Source organism: Stegostoma tigrinum, chromosome 27 (assembly GCF_030684315.1).
Source record: "Stegostoma tigrinum isolate sSteTig4 chromosome 27, sSteTig4.hap1, whole genome shotgun sequence".
Lineage (NCBI taxonomy): Eukaryota > Metazoa > Chordata > Chondrichthyes > Orectolobiformes > Stegostomatidae > Stegostoma > Stegostoma tigrinum.
Window position 1 is genome coordinate 17,267,667 of NC_081380.1, and position 24,162 is coordinate 17,291,828.

General features: G+C 41.2%; 1 protein-coding gene across 7 annotated transcripts in view; it reads right to left on the minus strand.

Moving 5' to 3' along the window:
• The window catches only part of LOC125464533 (RIMS-binding protein 2), a 218,364-nt gene that overhangs the window by 190,348 nt on the left and 3,854 nt on the right, over positions 1–24,162 (minus strand). Inside the window, exon 2 of one of the 7 annotated variants that reach the window (XM_048557014.2) lies at positions 18,089–18,600. The exons of the other annotated variants lie outside the window; for them this stretch is intronic. Coding sequence (XP_048412971.2) covers positions 18,089–18,211 — 123 coding nt within the window. The 5' untranslated portion in view covers positions 18,212–18,600. The remainder of the gene's footprint in view (positions 1–18,088; positions 18,601–24,162) is intronic. 7 annotated transcript variants of the gene reach the window in all.

Consider the following 24,162-nt stretch of genomic DNA (forward strand, 5'->3'; position numbering starts at 1 on the left):
AGAGGCTTTGTCAGTTCCAATCCTCTTAGACCTTACAAAAGCTTCCTTTATTGTTTCGACCAAGGTTGGAACATCCCTGGTCATCCAAGGTTCATGTAACATGAACCGCTCCTGAGCCCTTATCAACTGCCCTTTGAAACACTCCCACATGTCCAATGTGGATTTACTCTTAAACAGCCACCTCCAATCAAAATTCTCCAGTCTTTGCCTAATATTATTGTAGCTCACCTTCCTCCAATTTACCACCTTCACCCAAGTATCTTAAAACTCACAGTATTATGATCACTACTCCCAGAATGCTCCCCCACTGAAACTTTACTCATTCACTGGGCTTATTTCCCAAAACCAGGTCCAGTATAGCCCCTCCTCTGCTTGGACTGTTTACACACTGTATCAAGAAACCCTCCTGAATGGTTCTTACAAATTCTGTCCCATCCAAGCCCTTAGCAAGTAGTGAATCACAGTCAATATCAGAGAAGTTAACATCACCCACCATAACAATCCTGTTGTTTTTACATCTTTCCAAAATCTGGCTGCATGCTCTCTCCTTCATCTCCTGCTGGCTATTGGGACGCCTGTTGTATATCCCTAGCATTGTGATTTCATCTTTCCTATTCCTGAGTTCTACCTATATTGCTTTGCTGCACAAATTCTCTAATGTAACCTCCCTCAGTACAGTTGTGGGATACTCTTCTATCAATAATGCAGCCCCCCCTACCCCCACCACATCCCTTTTACATCCCCTTCTATCACACCTGGGATACACCCAATAATTTCAAATTATTAAGCCATTTGAACAACAACTTACATTTATATAATATCTTTTAACATAGGAAATACCTGTACTCAGGTATGACAATAAAAACACATGCAATGATGAGGATGCAGATTATGTTTGGGGTAATCAACAGTCCAAATGGTTCATGGAGGACATAAAGAAGAACATAAAGAGGTGGAGAGAGAACTGTATAGTATAAGACCATAAAAGCTTAACACACAATCCCCATTAATGGGACAAAGGCAGGGAAGGAGTCACATGATGTCAGAGTAAGGAATGGAGTACTCAGGAGGGTGCAGCACTAAAAATGTTGCAATGTGAGTGACAAAGTCAAGACAAAAGTCAAACAGAAGGCTAAGAATTTTACTTCTGAGGCATTGGAGAAGTGATAAACAAGCAGGGCTTAACATCAGATACCAAATAAATAGTAGAGATTCTGATGAGCTACATTTAAAGCAGGTTGAAAATTAACACTGGCCATAGAAGTATTGGAATTGTATAAATAAAATAGGCACAGGTGTAGGCCACATGGAGTGGAACAGACCAGCAAGTCAAGTATGGCTGTTCTAAAGGCATGGCTAGAATCCAGACAGCAGGTGAACTGAGGCAGGCAAAGTTACAGAAATAGAAATTGGCATGCTTTTTAATGAAGAATGTGGGGGATCAAGTAGATGCTGAGGCAGAAAATATATTGACATTTCAGGCCTAGACCCTTCTTCATTTTTTTCTGAAGAGGGGTCTAGGCCTGAAACGTCAGTTTTCCTGCTCCTCTGGCGCTGATGGCCTAATGAGTTCATCCAGCTCTATACCTTGTTATCTCAGATTCTCCGGCGTTTGCAGTTCCTGCTATCTCAGAAAATATGTTGTTTCATTTTGGGACAGTAAACAAGGACGATAATGTCAGTGGCAAAAGTACAGAGATTGTCATGTGTATCAAAAAAGATAATGGTAATCTCTCCAGTGAGAAGCAATTTGGATCAATGTGACGATATAAGAGGTTGTACAAATACAATTGCATTCTTTATCAATTAACACTGCAGTAAAATGTAAAACAAAAGTGCCTTGATAATTCTTTGCATGGTATTTACAGTATCAAACAATTGGACAGTATTTGTCAATAAGAGAATCTTCAATTGTATCTCATCTCCTGCAATCCCCAGGTCCTAGTCCACTAATGCAATCTAATTACAAGCCTATCATGCAGACGCCCGGGAGAGCTCTTATAAACTGATAATGAAACGATCATTGAAAGCATGTAAAGTGGTTAGGATATCCAGGATTACTCAGGAGCAAGACAACAAAATGTGAGGCTGGATGAACATAGCAGGCCAAGCAGCATCTCAGGAGCACAAAAGCTGACGTTTCGGGCCTAGACCCTTCATCAGAGAGGGGGATGGGGGGAGGGAACTGGAATAAATAGGGAGAGAGGGGGAGGCGGACCGAAGATGGAGAGTAAAGAAGATAGGTGGAGAGGGTGTAGGTGGGGAGGTAGGGAGGGGATAGGTCAGTCCAGGGAAGACGGACAGGTCAAGGAGGTGGGATGAGGTTAGTAGGTAGCTGGGGGTGCGGCTTGGGGTGGGAGGAAGGGATGGGTGAGAGGAAGAACCGGTTAGGGAGGCAGAGACAGGTTGGATTGGTTTTGGGATGCAGTGGGTGGGGGGGAAGAGCTGGGCTGGTTGTGTGGTGCAGTGGGGGGAGGGGATGAACTGGGCTGGTTTAGGGATGCAGTGGGGGAAGGGGAGATTTTGAAACTGGTGAAGTCCACATTGATACCATATGGCTGCAGGGTTCCCAGGCGGAATATGAGTTGCTGTTCCTGCAACCTTCGGGTGGCATCATTGTGGCAGTGCAGGAGGCCCATGATGGACATTTCATCAAGAGAATGGGAGGGGGAGTGGAAATGGTTTGCGACTGGGAGGTGCAGTTGTTTGTTGCGAACTGAGCGGAGGTGTTCTGCAAAGCGGTCCCCAAGCCTCCGCTTGGTTTCCCCAATGTAGAGGAAGCCGCACCGGGTACAGTGGATGCAGTATACCACATTGGCAGATGTGCAGGTGAACCTCTGCTTAATGTGGAATGTCATCTTGGGGCCTGGGATGGGGGTGAGGGAGGAGGTGTGGGGACAAGTGTAGCATTTCCTGCGGTTGCAGGGGAAGGTGCCGGGTGTGGTGGGGTTGGAGGGCAGTGTGGAGCGAACAAGGGAGTCACGGAGAGAGTGGTCTCTCCGGAAAGCAGACAGGGGAGGGGATGGAAAAATGTCTTACTCAGGAGCAAAACTGCTGCTCTATAAAATGGCAGATTACTCAATGTTTGTTTGAAATGAACACAATCTTCACATAAATTAAATAATCCACCCACCTACAGAATTTTCCTTTAAATTCACATTTGCATTGATTTTATGTTATCTTCCCACTGGAGGCTCAATATTTTACTTAGAGTCAGAGTCTGGGAGCTAGTGTGATAAACAGATTGCAAGCTGTATTTCAGAGTAGTTCTGTTAACTGACCCAGCAGTTGAGACTCAAGATTGTCCTGGACACTAATCTTGATCTAATGGCACATTCAGCTGGTGGTAATACCATGAGCTTGAGCATTGGGTTTTGGAAAGGCCTTCTGGTGGCCATTATCCTTTCAATTCTACAGGATGTCTTTGGAAAGATGTGAAGTGGAGGTACCAGGGTTTGGACGGGGTTGGAAAAGGTCAAAAATCATATGACACCAGGTTGGAGTCCAACAGGTTTATTTGAACACACGAGCTTTTGGAGTGCTGCTCCTTCCTCAGGTATAATGAAAGAAGAGGTATCAACGCACAGAACTTATAAGTAAAAGATCAAAGGATGATACAACTGATGCAAATGTGTTTAATAACCCTAAAAGGGCTGGCTGGCTCCCTCCTGTTAAATACTTAATCAGGAAGAAAGGAGATGAGGGTTTCGATTGGTTAATCTGCAACTCTCTGAATTTGTTTTGAGTCAATGTCCTGAGACAACTAACGATTTCATCAATGGATGCAAGAAGTGACATCTCAAGTCAGACAATGCCTTTTGGTTTAAGGCCTTGTTTAGAAACTGTCTGTGTTTTAACGTGGAGTCAGATTGGTCTTATTTCCAAAGGTTCAACTTGGACGTTTCAGCACTCTACACGACCATCCCTCACAGTGACGGCAAGGCTGCAACAGACTCAATACCAACACCTGCCAATTTCCAGACGCCATCCTACAACTCACCCACTTCATTCTTGACCACAACATCTTCACCTTCGACAAGTGGTTCTTTATCCACACACACACACACACGGGACAGGCATGGGAACCAGATTTGTACCCCAATATGCCACCATTTTCATGCACATGTTCAAACAAGACTTCTTTACTGTGTAGGACCTCCAACCAACGTTATACACCAGATACAGTGACGACATTTTCTTTTTTTTGGACTCGTGGTGAGGAATCATGGAAATAACTACATAGTGATATCGACAAGTTTCATCTCACCACCTGACTTACATGGACTACTCTTTAAAATCAGTCTCATTCTTGGACTCATGCATCTCCATCAGGGATGGACACCTCAGCACTTCATTCTACCGCAAGCCCACAGACAACCTGACAATGCTGCACTTCTCTGGCTTCCACACTAAACATATTTTAAAAATTCCATCCCCTACAGACAAGCCATACACATACACAGGATTTGCACAGATGAGGAGGATAGCAATGGACGCTTGAAGGTATTGAAGGACACACTCATAAGAACGGGATGTGATGGTCATCGATGACCCCATTACACTCTGAACTTGCACACTTGCACGCACACACACACACAAACACATAAATCTATGGGGTGAATCTGTATTTACAGATACATTCTTTTTTTTGTTCAAAAAGCACATAATTTGTGGACACAGTCAATCAGTGAGGCATTTTATAAATTCCTGCTTTTGAAATAAGACCAGTTTGACTCCACATTAAAACATAGTTTTTAAACAAGGCCTCAGACCAAAATGCCTGTCTGCCCCTAGATGTCACTTCTTGTACTCAGTGATAAGACCTTTAGTTATCTCGGGTCATTGAATTGAAACAAATTCAGAGAGTTCCAGATTAACCAATCGAAACCTGCATCTCCTTTCTAATTGATGAAGTATTTAACAGGACGGAGTCAGCCAGCCAGTTTAGGTTTATTCAATACATTCACATAAGTTATATCCTTTGGTCTTTTACCTATGAATTCTGGTTCTTGATACTACTTCTCTCATTACACCTGAGAAAGGAGCAACACTCTGAAAGCTTGTGTATTCAATGAAACCTGTTGGAATTTAACCTGGAGTCAAGCGATTTTTGACTTTGGAAAGATGGACAGACTCAGATTCTGTTTAATCCCCAATGCAAGCCTAGAGTTTCTCGCAATTCTCTTGTATTTCCAGTTCCATTGTAGAAAACATATTCAGCTCCCTTCAAACAGAGAATACCACATTTTACCAGAAGCGATATTTACAAGTGCTACCACAATAAACAGACAGAGGATTTCACACTGAGGTACTGAAACTCTCACGCTGCCCTTCTCTTGAAAGAGAAATTTCCATTAACATTCAAGAGCGTGCTGACAGACATTGTTCACTGCCGTGTTTCACACATGGTCAATTTCACACATGCTGTTTCACACAGACCTGCTGCTTAGGTAAATGGCAGTGAGTGTAAAACTCAGGCAGTCTTTCATTTCTCTTCAGTTTTTAATTTCAGTTTCTCTGAAAAAAACCTGACTTCCTGTATTGCTGTCACTGTAAATCATGGGCTGACTCTATAGGGAGAAAATGACCTACAAAACTGCATTGACAGATTTAGCTCACATAAACTGTTGATGCTCCTTATGCAAAAAAAACAGCAGATCCTTGAAATCAGAAACAAAATCAGAAATTGCTCAAAGAATTCAACAGGTCTGCCAACATCTGTGGAGATGCCATCTCCCGCACTTCTGCCCTCACCCCTTCTCTTCCCTCCCACTACACCAATAGGGTCCCTGTGGTCTGCACTTACTAGCCCAACAACCTCCACAGCCAAATGACTAATAGCTGCCATTTCCATCACCCCCAGCATGATGCTACCACCAGACACATATTTCCCTCTCCTCCCGTGTCAGTCTTTCCAAGGGACCATTCCCTGTAGGACACCTTGGTCTACTCTTCCTCCATCCCACCACCCCTGTGGCACCTACTCATGCAATTGCAGAGGTACAACACCAACCGACTTCATTCCTCCCTCTTCACGATCCAAGGCCCACCACACACTCTTCAGGTGAAGTTGCAAATTGACCTGCACTTCACTCAATCTAGCACTGTATTCGCTGTTCACAATATGGTCTCCTCCAAAATGGGGAGATGAAACACTGACAGGGCACACACTTTGCAGAACACATAGATTCTGTCTGCAAAAATTACCCTGAGCTTCCCATTGCCTGTCACTTCAGCACACCACGTTGTTCCCTGGCCAACATCTTTGTCTTGGGCCTGCTGCAATGTTCTAACAAAATTCAGCACAATCTGGAAGGTCAACATTCCATTTTCCTCTTGAGGACCCTGGAGCTTTCAAGGGTCAACGTCGAGTTCAATAATCTTAAGGCCTACACACCTTCTCCCATGTCCTTAACCTAACCCCCACATACCAGGCCGTGTCACCACATGGGCTGCTACCACAGTTAACCCATTTTCAACCACTAACAGTCACCATTAGCAGCTATTGATTCTTCCAGACTGTCTTTTACCTACTCATGTGTCTGCACCTATCACTGTTCTCTCTCTCAGTGGGCTTCATCGTCACCTATCATTTACTCCAACCGCCTTCCCCCCTCCACTGCCCCCCCGCCCCCCACACCCCATCTTCAGCATATAGATATCATACATTTCCTAACTATCATCAGTTCCGAAGAAGGGTCACTGGACCCAGAACATTAACTCTGCTTTCTTTCCACAGATTTTGCCAGACCTGCTGAGTTTTCAAAAAAATTCCTGCTTTGGTGGCTGTACTTATTGCATCTCATCCACTATTCCTCTATAAACAAGTCTTCTCGTTTACACAGGAATTCTTCTTCACATCCCCACACCACTCGAATTCAACTGGACACACTTCTCTCCCACCAAACTGTTTCCAGGGTGAATTTTTTATTGCCATCACTGTTAATGAAATAAATACTACTCCTCACTACCTCTCAGTTCATCTTTACCTTTGCCACCCTAAAGTGTTGTGTCCTGTTTCCCTTCTGCCTTCCAAAACATCGGGTGCATTTTCCCCCTGCCCTGAATCCTCACTGTTATCCAGCCATCTCCTTCATTCAGTGCCCTCCGTTTCCCTCCACTTTCACCTTCAATGTCAGCCAAATCAAGTCATATTCCTAATGATATTCTGGCAATTGCATGAACTGTCACCTGAAAAACTTTTACACAATTCTGAATGAAAATAAAGTCCTGTTTGCATGGGAATTCCTGCCTAAGGCATCCAACAGCCTTTTCTTGATTGATGTTGCAGTGGAGTTGAGTTGGCAGGAGCGTTGTTGGTAGTGAATCAATCCTGGCTCAAAGGTCCAAAGCATGGCAGGGCATCAGCTGCAGTAAAGGCAGAGCAGGGACTTATTGGCTGCAGTAGGCCTGGAGCGTAGACTCTTTCTGCAGCAATGGATTATCAACTGTGGCGGTGTTGGTACCCAGGGTAGGGAACTTGCAGAAGTCCTGGAGCCAAGTTTGGGAACTGAGCCCCTGAAGATAAACTCTATTTAAGCACCTTCTTTTTATTCTTTTGTACCTTAAAATGGTGACAGAACACTTTCCAATCTCTCTCCCTAAATATATGTGACAATAAGTAATTCATTTATCATTCAGCTAGAATAATTTTGAACAGCTACAAGGCTCATTTGGAGTCATGCTCAGGAGGGGAGGGGTCTGGTTTATGTTCAATGTCGTGAACAAACACTCACATTTATTGTCATGTAGTTACCTCCAAGTTTTTTGCCTGTGATATACATGCATCTAGCTGATCAATCATTTCTTTGATACTTTCAAATTCATACCTTCTTCAAAGTGCTACAGATGCTAAAGGCACTTAAACTCTGCTCCAACAAAGCATACTTCAAAAGAGAGGTTTGGTCATTGTTGCTGGAAGTTACCCACACTAACCTTTAAATGCACTAATCAAGTATACATTAAAGGGGCATCCTTTCTACATCTGATTTATAGAGTTCTGATACACATGTAATTAGAAGCAGGATTAAGAAGAATTGTAAAAAAGAATTTGACCGTTCATAATTTGTCTCCTCAGACAACGTGTGCCTACAGTTTATTTTTATTAATTGACATTTACATATTCAAAGGATAAGGAAAACTGTAGTAAATAGTTTTTTTTGTGATTTGTAGGCTAGAAGATATCAGTAAAGGTATTATTCTGAAAATTATATGTCTTAAACAACCATGACTTGCATTTACATTGTTCCTCTGAAGAAGCAAAATGCAAAATCTGCAAAACTAAGCAAATGTGCAAATGCTATCAGGCCAGTTTTGAGAAAAGCTTCAGAAAGAAATTAAGCAAAATCTTGCTCAATACCAGGTTTAAAGCAACAGAAAGAGGTAAAGAGATGGGCAGGCTTTCCAAAGATTAAGATTCAATTGTCTGAAGGTATGGCTGCTTATGGTGAAATACAGAAAGACACAAAAAGTCAGCATTGGGGAGACAGAGATCTGGGATGGTTGCAGGCTTGTAGTATTGTCGAGATAGGAAGCAATGGAGGTACTTGCAAGCATGATTGGAATATTAAAATTCAAGTATTGCTAAACCAAGGGTTAATGAAGGTCAGCAAACACAGGAGCAGTATGTGATTGGGAACTTGTGAAAATTAGAGTGTAAGCGACAGAACTGAATAAGCTCAACCTTCGAGGGTTCCAACTGAGTGAGTAGGGCAATTGTCATGAGGACTTTAGCAGCAAATTAGCTGGGATAGGAGAGGAAATGGACAATATTATAGAGGCATAAGAGGGTGACATTAGTGATAGACAGGATCAGAGTCAAACAACGCACCAAGCATTAACCTCAGAACTTGGATGGGAACAGGGGCAGGGATGAGCTGGGAGCTGGATCATGGAGTTTATGGAAAACCCAAGATAGAAAGAATATGGATGGAAACATCAAGTTGGCTTTTTAATACTTATTTCAGAATTACAGCAATTTCGGCTGTTTGAAGGTAACAATTAGTAGCAGCTCCATTCTACTAGCAACAAAATCTCAATCTCTTTGATTCCAACAGGACAGTACACGTGATGAACCTTATCAGTGAGTGCAGAGTTACAGTACACGAAGGGGAGTGAAATTAATATCCGTAAGAAAACATGAATTAGGTGCAAGTAGGCCACTGGACACCTCTAGCCTGCTTGACCAATCAGTAAGGTCATCCTAAGAACCAAACATGTAAGATCTAATTACTCCACTTTCCCACCTGCTGTCTGATAACTGTTTCACCCAAGAATTTAACTACTTCTGTTTTAAAAATTTTCAATGGCCCTGCTTCCATCGCTTTTGAGGAAGAGACTTCCTAAGACTCATGACTGTGAGAAAATGTTTTGCCTTATCTTTGCCTGAAATAGGAAAACCTTCATTTTTAAACAGAGACCCCATGTTAGGTTCACAATACTGTTGAGGACAGAGTTTGAGGATTTTGATCCAGTGACACCACAGGAATGGTAATACTTTTCAGAAGCAGAATGGTGAGTGGCTTTGAGGAGAACTTGGCAGCTGGTGTGCTCCCATTTGTCTGCTGTCCTTGTCCAAATAGATATTGGTGATTGTGCATTCAGGAGGGGCTGTCTAAGCAGCCTTGGTGAATTTCTGCAATGCATTTTATAGTTTAAACTATTGCTACCAATTGTCAGTGATGAGCCAGTGAATGTGCCTGTAATCAGGAAGTGAGTTACTCACTGCAGAATTACTAGTCTCTCACCTCCTACTCATCCATGCTGATTGGGTTTCTCAAGCTAACCTGGTCCCATTTGCCTGCTTTTGGTCCATATCCTCCTAAACTTTTCCAATTCATGTGCCTATCCAAATGTCTTTTAAATATTTGTACCTGCATCTAACAATTCCTCTGGCAGTTCATTCCACACACATTCTGCATTAAAAAAAGGTTGCCCTTCATGTCCTTTATAAATATTCCTGCTCTCACCTTAAAAATGTGTTCCCTAGTTTTGAACTCCCAGAACCCAGGGAAAGACCTTTACTATTCACCTTATCTATGAATCTCATAATTTTATAAACCTCTATAATGTCCCCTCTCAACCTCCTAAGCTCGAGTGAAAAATGTCCCAGCCTATCCAGCCTCTCCTTATAACTCAAATCCTCCAGTCCCAGCAAAGTCCTAGTAAATCTTTTCTGAGCCCTCTCTAATTTAATAATATAAATTCTCCGACAAAGCGACCAGAACAATACTCTGAAAATGGTCTCACCAAAGTATTGTACAATCTCAATATGATTTCTAAATTTCTATACTCAATGGTCTGAACGATGAAGGCAACGGTATTACATTATCATATGTCTTCTGGAAATTGAAGTGTAGTACACTTACTGGTTCTTATTTATCCACAATACAGGTTATTTCTCAGGGACCTTTAATAAATTGGCTAAATATGATTTCACCTTTATAAAACCATGTTGATGTTGCCAGATTACCTGATTTTTTTTGAGTGTTCACTACAACATCTTTAATAAGTTTCTAACATTTTCCTGAGGACAGATATTAAACTAAGTCATCTGTAGTTTTCTGCTTTCTCTCTCCATCCATTTTAAATAAAAGAGCTGCATTCACTATTTTCTAATCTAAGTGAACTTTCCCGAATCTAGCGAAGTTTGTAAAATTAAAACCAAAGCATAAATGATCTCATGGGCCATTTCTTTTAAGACCCTGGGATAAAGCCCATCAGAACCCAGAAACTCATACACCCAGAGCTCCAGAAATTTGCTAAGTGTCATGTTCCTGCTGAATGTGATACCTTCCTCTCTTCATTCTATTTCCTGATATTTCTGGGATATTACCTGTATTTTCTAAAGTGAAGACTAATGCAAAATACCCATTTGATTCATCCGCTTCTCCTTAATTTCCCTTATTAACTCTCCAGACTCACTTTCTACTGGACCAATTCTCACTTTGTTAGCTCATTTCTTTTTAAAACATTTGTAAGAACTTGTACCATTACTATATTTTGAGCTAGTTTTCTGTCATAGTCTGATTCTTCCCTCCTTGTTAAACCTTTAGTCATTATTCACTATGGCTTATATTCTGTCCAATCTTTCAACCTGCCATCAAGCTTCGTACAGTTATTTCTATTATGTCTGATATCTAACTTTTTAGTTACCTATGGATGTTGGGTCTTAATTTGGAAGATTTTCCTTCTTGGAATGCATCCATTCTGTAATATCCCCTTAAATTGCATCCCTGTTGATCAATCCCTTAGCTAACTTTGCCAGTTCACTTTGGCAAGGTCTGCTTTCATGATTTCATAACTGCACTTATTTAAATTGAAAATACTAGACCTAGACTTATTCTTTTCTTCCTCAAACTGAGTGTTACATTAATTCATATTATGCTGGCCGACACCCTGGGACACCTTCATTACAAGGTTATTAACTAACCTTACCTTCTTGCATTATCAATTCTAATATAACCTTCACTCTGGTTGATTCCAGAAAGTGCTATTCCAGGAAACTATCCCAAAATATTTTATGAACTTCTCATCCAAGCTGCTTTTGCCCAAATGATTTCTCCTGTATTTTTGTAGAATAAAATCCCCATGATTATTACCATACCTTTCTGACAAACTCAAACAATGATCCTTCAGTGTAAAGCACATAGAAAGATTTTGATGAAGAGCTTATAATCCTTTCCAAAACATGTTAACAACAGAGAAGGCAATGATGCCATAACATTGTTGTTGGACTGGTTATCCAGAGACCTGTGTCAAGGTCTGGGGAACTGGACTTGAATCCTATCATGATAGACAGTGGAATGTGAGTTCTCTTTTTGGAGACAAAGTCCTGTCTTCAGTTAGGGAAAACCTTCCACTACGTTGTGTGGCACTATCACTGTGTTGAATGGAACAGACTTCAAACATATCATACAACTCAAGACTTGGCATCCATGAGCCACTGTGGGCCACCACCAGCAGCAGAACTATACTCAAAGACAATATGCAAACTCACGGCCAAGCATATTCCCCACTCCAAGCCAGAGGGTAGCCTCTCTCAATGAAGAGTGCAAGAGGGCATACCAGGAGCAGCAAAAGATATAGCTAAAAATGAGGTGTCAACCTGATGAAGTTACAAAACCGAACTAAATGCAAACATGCATATGCAGCAGGTGATCCCACAACCAATGGATCAGATCTAAGCTCTGCAGTCCTGCTACATCCAATAGTGAATGGTGATGTATGATTAAACAACTCTTTGGAGGATGAAACTCCACAAATAGCCCCAAATTCAATAATGGGGGAGTCCAGTACATCACTGCAAAGGGCTGAAGCATTTGCAACAATCTTCAGCCAGAAATGCCAAATGGATGCCTGCCTCACAGATCAGGCATCACAGATGCCAGCCTTCGACCGATTCAATCCGCTCTACATGACATCAAGAAAACAGCTGGAGGCACTGGATGCTGCGAAAGCAACGGGCTCTGACAACATTCCAGCAATAGTACTGAAGGTCTGCGTGCCAGAATATGGCAATAATTTTAACAATTTCAGACTTTAATCACTGCTCTCATTTTCTTAAAGCTGATAGGGACTGAAATTTAGGATAGCAAGCACATGGGTGCTAGGAATAGAGAACAACTTCATCTCATTCTTGAAGGTGATCTACTTTTATTTTTCATCAGGCCCCTGAGTTGCTGGATCCTGCTCCAATTGTTAAATTTTTATACCTCCTATTATATCAATTCCCTTTCCAGCTCTCCTTCAGTGTCTCAGAAGCATCTTTTATTCAGTTGATGTCTCTAGTTTTGCTATGGACTATCTGCTACACAGTTTGTATTCTTGAATCATTTCTGCATCTTTTACCTCTGCACTTTACGGATTATCCTTTTTTTTTAGTTCATATGTAGTTGTTGTATATTTATCCTCAGGGTCCAATTTTCCTTGTTCTATTCCTCTTGAAAACTATTCAACTGCAGATCTTATAGCATAAAGGAAGGGTCACATCTGAATTTTCTCCTGCACATCTGCCAATGTGGTATACTGTATCCATTGTACCCAGTGTGGCTTCCTCTACATTGGGGAAACCAAGCAGAGGCTTGGGGACCGCTTTGCAGAACACCTCTGCTCAGTTCGCAATAAACAACTGCACCTCCCAGTCGCAAACCATTTCCACTCCCCCTCCCATTCTTTAGATGACATGTCCATCATGGACCTCCTGCAGTGCCACAATGATGCCACCCGAAGGCTGCAGGAACAGCAACTCATATTCCGCTTGGGAACTCTGCAGCCCAATGGTATCAATGTGGACTTCACCAGCTTCAAAATTTCCCCTTCCCCCACCGCATCCCAAAACCAGCCCAGTTCGTCCCCTCCCCCCACTGCACCACACAACCAGCCCAGCTCTTCCCCTCCCCCCACTGCATCCCAAAACCAGCCCAGCCTGTCTCTGCCTCCCTAACCTGTTCTTCCTCTCACCCATCCCTTCCTCCCACCCCAAGCTGCACCTCCATTTCCTACCTACTAACCTCATCCCACCTCCTTGACCTGTCCGTCTTCCCTGGACTGACCTATCCCCTCCCTACCTCCCCACCCATACTCTCCTCTCCACCTATCTTCTTTTCTCTCCATCTTCGGTCCGCCTCCCACTCTCTCCCTATTTATTCCAGAACCCTCACCCCATCCCCCTCTCTGATGAAGGGTCTAGGCCCGAAACGTCAGCGTTTGTGCTCCTGAGATGCTGCTTGGCCTGCTGTGTTCATCCAGCTTCACACTATTATCTGAATTGTCAACTCATTTGAACTTTGTGTAATCAGTGCCAGATCCAATGTTTTGTGCTTTGTTTTTGTTTCTTCGCCCTTCCCCTCACTAACACTAGATTAAATTTCACTGCCTACCTTCACCATCCTCACTTCTGTTATGCACTGTCACTTCACCACAATAGCAATACACAAACAGCACACAGTCAGGCATTGGCCATCTGTCATTTGCTAAAACATTCAAAACTGGATGAAGACACTACCAAGAAAGAAACAAGGCTGCATTCATCAATAGGATTTAAAGGGACAAAATTTTTTCTTAAAATGGCTAATCATTTTGTTTACCAACATGGTCATTGGTGCAATTAATGTCAAGCAGTCATGCATTTTCAGAAAGTTACTGTGCCACACCACATGTCTTCAGCATAAAAATTATGTACAGCTGCCTCTTTGTGATAAGGATAATGATCACGGAGATCTGAAAAAAAGAAATCAGTAATAGCAGGCAGTCCCGTTCCAAGAATTCATGGCCAAGTTGATCTGTCCAATTTATCACATTCTCATCAGTGAGCACAGGCCTCAGAGACCATCAATAACTTCAGTCCTGGGCTTTTTCACTCATTCATCACTGGACAGATTTTTGACAAGAGACTGCGGAAAGCTGAGAAGTCTTTCATATGATGCTGGGACTTAATAGGAGGGATGTGGAGAAGCTTGTCGATGAGCCCGTGACAAAAGGGCTTAGATATATGATGGCTACTCCCAGATCAAAGTTAGAATTTAGGAAGAACCTATTAATAGAGAGTGGTGAGAATGAGAAATTCTCTGGCAAATCGAGTATCTGAAGCATTAGTATATTTAAGAAAAGGTTGAATGAACACATTGTGGATAAGGAACCAGAGAGATATGAAGAGGTGAGAAAAAATAATTAGAATTAGGAGAAAATTTGTGTGAAGTATGAACAAAAGCATATTCACATTTCGCCAGATAGTCTATTTCCATGCTGTAAGTTCTATCAAATTCCACGTAAAATATGCACATCATATTACATCTACCTGATCAGGCGAAGTTGAAAAGTCTTAAAAATCCTTACAGCTGTTAATACATGACATGAAACGATTGCAATATTTTATTCATAGCATACCCATCAAAATTAAACCCAATCATCAATTCCATACTTGGCAGATGATGAAAATATTTATACTGGATGATATAATATTATGATTGCCACTTCAGGCAATAATTTCAGCAGTCAACATTTTGTAGAATAAAATTCATTCATATATTACGCATGACTTTCACTGATAAAATGCCTTAGAAGTGGTAAGACTTCACAGTGCTTTCAGCACTATCATTAAAATCCATGATACTGTGCTTTATTTATCTTCATTCTCCCTCCTTTAAAAATTGTGTGCACTGAGGAGACCAGAAGTACCCAAAGTGGATTAATACAATTTTCAATTACTTTTCATCAGCATCAAGTAATATCCCAAAATTGAAACTGTTATTTCACCAACTACGATATCTCTATTTAATTTTAGGTTGTCCTTATTAACAATGGCAAGGGAGAAAGGTCTAAAAAAATACAGAATTTTGCACGTCATGACTCCTGTTGGAAGTCTGTGTATGTGGGTATTAGCTGCAATAGGATCAGCATCAACACTAATACTACCAACAATTGGGCGCTCAATGCCCGTAGTCACAATGAAAGCTTGGTATTGTCAAGAAGTACTAAAAAGTGCTTGGTGTCTGTGAAATCAAGCCCCATCAAGAATCTCCACCTTGAAAATAAAGAGAGAAAATGAGAAGATGTTGATTAGCATTGCTCAGCACTTACATATCTCTGGCTTGCATCTCTCATATACCTGCTACAATGAATCAGTCTTCATGTGAACAGCAGCATTCAGGTCATCTCCTGCACAATGCCTTAAATTTATCTACCACAGGCACATTTAATTTCCTGTGTTATAAAAAAATGTGGTGTGACAATGAAAACCATTTCCTCTCACAGCATGGGGTCTCTCAGAAGTTGAGATGTTGATAAAATATATTTGCTGAACCATGTTGTGATGCCAGCAATGTCCTTCGTCAGGGCTTAAAGTTGAGAATCAATGATGACAGTAGATGCTCCCTCCTTCCTCATCTAGTCAACCCATTAGAATTTACAGATGAACACCTCAATAGTATCTCTCATTAAGACCTTTTGAAATTCCATTCATTTTGCATAATGATTCTCAGCAACTAGCTCCTCGATTGCAAATAGTATACTGTCAGAGTAGAAGACAATGTAAATTAGGGTGTGTCAAACATTAGCAACTTTATTCACAATACACGTTCAACCTGGCAAACTAGCCCAAAGCAATTCGTAGGATGTGGGCCTCACTGGCTAGACCAGCGTTCATTGCCTAATCCGAACGGCCCGGGAGAAAAGGCTGGTGAGGTGCATTTTTGAATCACTGCAGTTTTTGGGGAAGTAGGTACACCAACATTACATTGGAAAGGGAGTTCCAGGATTTTCACACTGCAATTGCAACAGCAAAAGAATTGTGACATGATTCCAAGTCAGAAAAGCATGAAGGGAAAAGTAGATGTCAGGGTCAAAAAATGCATTAGGAGGAGCAGTCAAAAACTTGATCAGAAATGCATTCTAGAAAAATCCTTCAGAGTGTGGGATCTGTCAGATTAGAGACGACTCATTGTGAGTTTGGGGATGGATGAATTGGAGTAGGAAATTGCTTCAGGCCCAATTGCTCTCTTGTCCCTTCAACTCCCACCCCACAGCACCGCACCATAACAATATCTACCGTTGTCCCTGATCAGTCAGCTATCCTGGAGAGGTGGTGTGTACCGCCAATGGCCATAGCTGCCTCCATGATAGCTGCCGCCAGAAAATTGTTGGCATCTGGAGAAGCCCACCCTCTGATAAACAGCACATCCAGGTGGGCAGAAGGCTCTAGCCGATGATCCTCAGTCAGGAGGAAGGCTTACCAATGTCTACTCAAATGCCTAACGGCTGAAGATCTAGCAAGTCTTCCTTCTCAGAGTCAGAGCAAATGTCTTAGCACCTGCCAGAATGGGAAGATTCCACATTTGATCTTCTCTATTTAAGGAAATATAAAACAAATTTATGCAACCAGTCCTCATAGTTTAACTCTTTTAGCCAGAGTTTTGTTTTGGTGAACCTGTATTGCTTCCCTATCAGGCTGACATTGCCTTTCTGAGGGGTGGGCTCCAGAACTGAACTCAGTATTCTGTCTAACCAGAATGATTTACAACTGTAAAACAACTTCTACCAACATGATTCCAAGTCCTCAAGTCACTAACCTCAACCATTCACTTTTAAAATGGCCTAGAAATGGGAACACACAAGCAAACCAGCACACCATTTTCAATAGGCCAATTTTTCAGCTCTCGTACCTCCAGTCCTGCCTCCAAAAGTTCCTCTTCATTCATCATATTTGACAAATTTGAGCACAAACCATATACTCCTACTCACAATTACCTTGAACCTAATCAAAGTGATTCAAGATAATAGGTTGTCTCCAATTTCATGCTGTCTCATTTTTGTGAATTGTTTCTTCTGCTGAGCCTTACCAATTGCCGGCTAAAGCTCCATATAAACAACAAAAGTAGGTACTCTTGCATCTGTTTCAGTAGTTCCTCAACTAATTCAACTAGGATTATTGTACATGATTTACACCTTACTAATCCATGCTAGTTCTTTCTGATCAGTGCCCATTTGTCCAAATGCTCAGTCACTCTGGCCCAGATCTTCAGGGAATAAGGCCAACTGCAGGATCATTTTCAAATGGAAGGGGAGGCTTGATTCCAGTAGTCACACACTTATTTGCAGCTTTGGGCACTTCGGACAGCATCAGAAAAGGGCATGTTTGGTAAGCACATGCTCTACACCTGTGAGCTAACTGACCCCAGTGCACAAGGAGCATCTTCTATCTCCTTGCAAGTTGCATGCAGTCACGTTAACTTCTGCATGATTCATTATTTTCAGCACCTCAGGAATTGTGAATGGATGGGCTGGATTCTGAAAAGTAAATTCAAAAGGTCTTAATGATGTCCCCATGCCTCTTCCATGTCCACTTACACTGCATGCACTACCTATGTAACCAATGATTCACATAACAACATATTAAGTTTTAAAATGCTGAATAGAAAGTACTCAGTCATAAGTCTTCATTTTTAACAAAAGAAATGTTGTCTCTACAACCCTTAAGTGGCATTCAAACAGGGCAATTACAGTACCATTAACTCATACCCTCACCACTTCTCACTTATTGACCTTGTCCAAACCTCTCTTTGGCAGTCCCTCAGGATTACTGATTGCTTACTTTCACTTGAGTTGTGGGTTCTGAGATGGCTGACAAGTCTAGGTGTGGTTTGATGGGTTTGGTAGATGTGCTGCTTGGAGGTTTGTAGGTTCTCTTCAATACTTTAGTGTCCCTTCTCCACATACTCGATGAAGTCTCTCAATGTGTTTGATTTGCCTTTCCAGATAAATGTTCTCCATTTTGGTTGGTCATAAATTAGGGACTCCCTTGAATTGGCGGTGATGTTTAGCCATCTTAAAGTCTTTTTGCTGTCCTCTTAGGATTCTCCATCCACGACTGAGTTCCAGGTAGAGTAGTTCCACGTAGAGTCTGCTGTCAATAATATAACCAACATTACCGCCCAATGGAGCTGATTTTGACTGACAAGCACCTTGGTTCTGGGCAAGTTAACTTGAGAGAGGATGCTGCTTCTGGATTTCCATCCCCCATCTAGATTTGGAAGTTACTGTAAAGTTGCCATTCATAATATTTCTTCAGTGATTTGAGGTGCCTGTTGTAGATTGCCCAAGATTCTGAAATAAATAGGGACACAGGGATCACTGAGGTACAGTAAACCATAACTTCAGTCATAGGTTTGAGGCCCTAACCCTCAATTTTCTTTTCTTCAGTGGACTGAAAGCTAAGCTGGTACCTTGGAGGGTGTGGAGAATTTAGTTGTCTACATTGAGAGGAAGACTGCCCACCCCCCATTCCCCCAAGTTCCCTAGAGTGGCTCACATTAATCAATAGGACAGTTATTGTTCGGCGAGAACTGATGCCACGGTTGGAAGAGGACCTTAGTTTTCCAGATGTTTAGAGAAAGGTGCATTTTCTCAGATGATTTGGAAAAGGAGTTGACAATGACTTGAAGCTTAGTTTTTCAGTGAGCACAGATAAAAGTAGTATCCATATACCAAAGGTCAATGACTGAGGTGGGAGCGGTTTGCTTTTGGATTGGAGAAGCATAAGTTGATCAGTTTTCTACCTGTTCTATAGTTTATCCCCACTTCTCTAGAAAATTTGCAGGAGGTGAAGTATTTGATTGCAACAAGAAAAATAGAAAAGGGAATTGGTATAAAGATGTGACTTTGTTTGACCCCAGCTTCCACAGAAGTGAGATTTGTTGTGGTCCCATTGATGAGAATCAGGATTTGCAGATTATTATGGAGTAAACAAAGAATAGTGACAACTTTTTGAACACAGCCAAATTTGAGAAGGACACTTCACAAGCCTGTACAGTTCACGGTCAAAGGTTTGTGTGCGGTCAAAAAAGGCCATTCACAGCACTGATGTGGCACGTTTGTTATATTTACTGCACAGTAATGATCGTGTATGTGGTGCGTCATGATGGGCAACAATTCAGACGCCTTCAAAAATTTGACTGTGAAGGAGTTACTCAACTGGAGGTGGTGGTCAAGCAAGGCCCTTGAAAAGATCTCCCTTCCGGCAAAAAGCAGGGAGGCTGCTCTGCAATGACAAATAAAAACCAAAATAACTGCAGATGCTATAAATCAGACACAGAAACAAAAAGTTGCTAGAAAAGTTCAGCAGGTCTGGAACACCTGTGAACAGAAATCAGAGCTAACATTTCAGAACTGATGGTAGCGAGGAAAATGTCCTTTGCAATGACTACACTTGGACTTGTTCCTCTTCTTTTGCATAGTCACGACCACAGTTCCTTTGAGACTCTCCAGCACAGGCTCTTCCTTCCAGGAAAAGGAATTAACATTGTAAATAAGCATTGATGACTCAATTGCACAATGAGGAAATTTGAAAATTGTTTCAGCAGAAACAGATGAGCAGTATTGTACATCCCTTACCTGAACATACTATGAATTATTCTATTTTGACAACTGATAATGGTGTTAATCTTGCTTGGTCAACATGCTTCTGTTGTTGTAAGTTTTTTTTCTACGATCTCTTTTGCCATGTCTGAATTTTCATTTGTTCAGATTAAAAAATGTGAAGTGGTTAAAATATTTGTTACTTTTACTGCCCTGTCCCATTCACATCTTTATTGGGTTGGAGAAATGATGTTTTTGTTTCAAGTAAAATATCTGAATGGACAGGCCTTGGAGATGGCAACAGAAAGGGCCTGGAGGCCATCATAGGGCCTTGCAGGTCAAGGAATGAATATGGAGTTGTATGGTGAGTGGGTGGAGTTGTGAGGGTGAGTGATGAGGCCTTAAGTCCTAATTGCTTTTAATATAACTGGGTCCAAGAGAAGGGAGGTGGACCTTCTAACCAGTCAACCACAGCACTTGTCTCACCTCTGTGGCTGACGACGATCTGCTCCTGGGGATCAGCACAATCAAATCTACTTCATCCTACTGCCACTTTGGTACACATTGACCCTAATTAAGTCCTTTAAATCAAGGTAAGTCTACAGACTCAGAAATTCTCCAATTCAAGCAACCCATCTTGGTTGCAAAGTTCCAGCCCTCTATCTATAATAATGGTTTCAGAAGATTTTCTACAATAATGCCAGTCCAATAGGCCTTTAATCTGACAGTTTTCAAATCTAAATGAACAATTTGTATAAGGTAGCAGTTCTAAAAAGGTTACTACTATTGAAGACTGAATCAGATACGAGTGGAGCTTAATTACGTCATATGGTCTTGGATAGGGAAACTGGGAGAGTAGTTCTGGATCTCAATGGAGTCTAGCATACTACCTATTTCTCCAAACAGTTTTAGTAATAACATCTAATCAGTTAATGTACAGATTTTTAATCAACCTGTTCATTTGTGAATAACTCTAGAGCAAGTGGTACTTCAGCCTGAGCCTTTTGGCTCAAAGGTAGGGACACTACCACGTACCACAGAGCCCTGAAACAGTTAACAAAATTTGTACCAGTTGCTATTATGCAATAAAGCGCACCTTCTTAAGGGCATTTTCTTGTTAAGTCCTATGAGTGACTGTTCTCCATCGTTATGAACTAAATAGACCGTTTCACCCAGTCAAGACAAAAGAAATGGTAGCAGCACCCTTTCACTCACGAATACTATAGACAATTTCTTAGGAAAGATTTGGAAGATTCTGACCAGTGCATCAATAATTTCCTCATCTAATTTTTTTAATGCACTAGGATGAAAGCATGAGTTATTTTTAATGCAGAGCTAGATGGATTTTTGTTGAGAAAGAAGGTGAAAAGTTACTTGGGAAGGCAGGAATATGGCATAACCAGATCTTACTGAATGGCAGAGCAGGCTTGAAGAGTTGAGTGGTCTACTCCAGCTCCCAATTCACATGTTTGTTTGTTTGTACCAGTCTTAAAAATGGATCTGCAAAACAGTATTGACTAGCAACCCACCTGCTACAGGCCTCATGCATCACATTAACTGTGTCAATAATAATGCCGACATATCCAATCTCCCTCTCCAAGCTTACATACTGGAACAAATTCTCCCCTGTTCCATATGGAAATGTGCCATGTGGTCACTCCATACCTCCGCCTGCATGTTGCAACATGTTAGCTTTTTCATGTAGCACTGCTTAGCAGTGGATGAATTGTTCTCAGGAACATACTGTACACCAACAGATTGGGAAGGTTCAAGGCAAAGCCAACAAATACTTACCAGAAACCAGGATAAATTGCTGGTGCAGTGGCAGCAGAAAGACTCAACAGGCTTCTTAGCACAAATATTTTCAGAATTAATTTCTACAACCCTTATGAAGATTTCTTAAAACACGTGTTACCATCACTATATGCAGAGACTGAGAATTAGATTAATTCAGTACTAACTCCAGTTATGAAGTATCAGCATGATCCCTGAAGCACAGATCCAGAAAAGAAGAAAAAAGAATCGATGCAAATTTCAGCAAAACTGAAAAATATCTGCAACAGTTTTGAGGGCAGAAAAGGGTTGAAAGTTTATTAAACTGCATTTTGTATAATGAAGCCCTTTAAAGAATTCAATAATCAAAGTAATCAGAGAAAGTGCTCAGGACTAAGTCCAAGCACATAAAGGAGCTGAATCAATGCCAGCACAGCATAGCATAAATACATTAAGCCCAAGGTTTTCCAACATCACTGCCATTTCAGCAATTAGTGGTAAATTTAGCCCCTTAACTCTTAGGTAACCAACTCTGTAATATTTGGCTATATTTGCACTGCGATTATTCAGCATTATAATATCCAACTTCATTTACACCTTTGTTACTCAACTCTTCAGGCCTGGCTGCCTCTGATAAAGGGTCTAGGCCCGAAACGTCAGCTTTTGTGCTCCTGAGATGCTGCTTGGCCTGCTGTGTTCATCCAGCTTCACACTTTGTTATCTTAGACTCTTTACCTTCACTCATTTTCTTACAAGTTCCAGCACAGTCCAAGGTCACTACAAAAATTTAGTTCTGCAATTTTCCCCATGGGTTATCCCTCTACAAAATCTTCCTATGATGAATCTGGACCAAGACAGAAGTATCCGTTTAGCACATTACATAATCTACATTATATTTCTGCCTAACATAGATCTCATCACAGACTTATTTTGCCTTTTACCTGCTACTTCCATATTGCAGAAATGCTTTTTTCTGTTTCAACTTACATCTGCCTTTCACTTGCCTTATTAGCTTTTTCACTGTCACTTCATTTATCCTCAACTGACTTTGTCTGTCATCTTGCTTTCACATGCTCATTAATTTTGCTTCTCTGAATATTTTACAAAAATTGTGTGGTACTTGAGTTGTAGTTTTTCATCCCCTTCATTCAGCCTTCTAGCTATTCGTGCTTTTTAATTAATTTTGGCAACATTGTTCAGCCAAGGTGGTATTCTGTTCTTTACTTTTTTTTCTGATGACACACTTTCAACATTGTTTAAAAAAAACTAATTGAAAAATTAGTTATGTTTTATTTTCCACATTCTGAAAACAAGTCTCCTTGTGACTCCAGGGGTTTGCTCTGATTCCTATGGTAGCGCTCTGGCCATGTACAAAGAAATGAAACCATATCACAATTACCAAAGCCCAAGAACTCAACTTCTAGGCTCTTAAAAGTCATGTTTTATTATCACTTCTAACACAGCATCTTTCAACAATGTCCTGCCACAGTCTCTTCAAAAAGTCATTAAAATTTAATGAGTATTTTCACTGAAGAGAAAAGCACCACTCTGAAAGGTCCAAAAAATACTGTTTTAAAGTTTCAACACTCAGAATCCAGTCACAACAGTTAAGTCGTGTCTTTATTGTGCATCTAGGGAGACAACGTTGGACAGTCCAGGCACTTCTCCACCAAGGTTCACATGAGCATAGTTTATATATGTTTTCCTTGTCAGTTACAACTTAATGGTAATAAACGGCCAAAGGCCACAGCTCAATGACTTCCTGTATGCTAATAGTTGTGGTCCTGAAAAGTAATTATAATACAGAAATTTGGTATTCTGTGAAGAATATATATATATTCTGCTAAGAAGGTTTATGGGTTGAATTGATGTGACTTGGACCCATCAGACAATATGACACTGGCTTTCCCCCTTGCTTATCTTGTGCATCGTTTCTGTATCTCTCATTTCTGATTTGGGGCAAGCTGCGTCATTGTTTGTGTATGCTTTGGCACCCTAGCTGCTGGTCACGACTGGCACTCTAAAATAAAATTTTGCAACTTCAATACAAATATGTTTACATCTGCAGCAAGACAACACAAAATTTATTGCAGAAAGAGAAAGAAAATGGAAATTAAATTAACCTATCAATGGGGAGGATTTTTGCAAAGAAGGGAGAAAGTGACATTGCAGAAAGGCATCATACAGATGTTGAAAGGGAGGCACACTCAGTTGCGTAGAAGGGACTCTGAGGAAGATATGGTTAAGGAGACAGTCATATCTATGGTTCAAGAATGGAGGCAAAGTGAGTAGGAAAATTTCACCAAAGCATTAAATATGAAAAGAGTTGTCTCCGAAGAAAGTATGGAGAAAAAGATGGTTATATTATTATGTGCTTAAAAAAAGTTGGGCTTGGCGTGGGGTGGAACTGGGCAGGGCAGGAGGTCGAAGCTGTGTTTCACAAGGAATAATGCCTGAATTGGAGCTTCTCACTTGAACTTGGGAATTGGAAGGCCAGCTTCCAAATTTTATGGGAGATGCCAAATTAGGGGCAAAGTT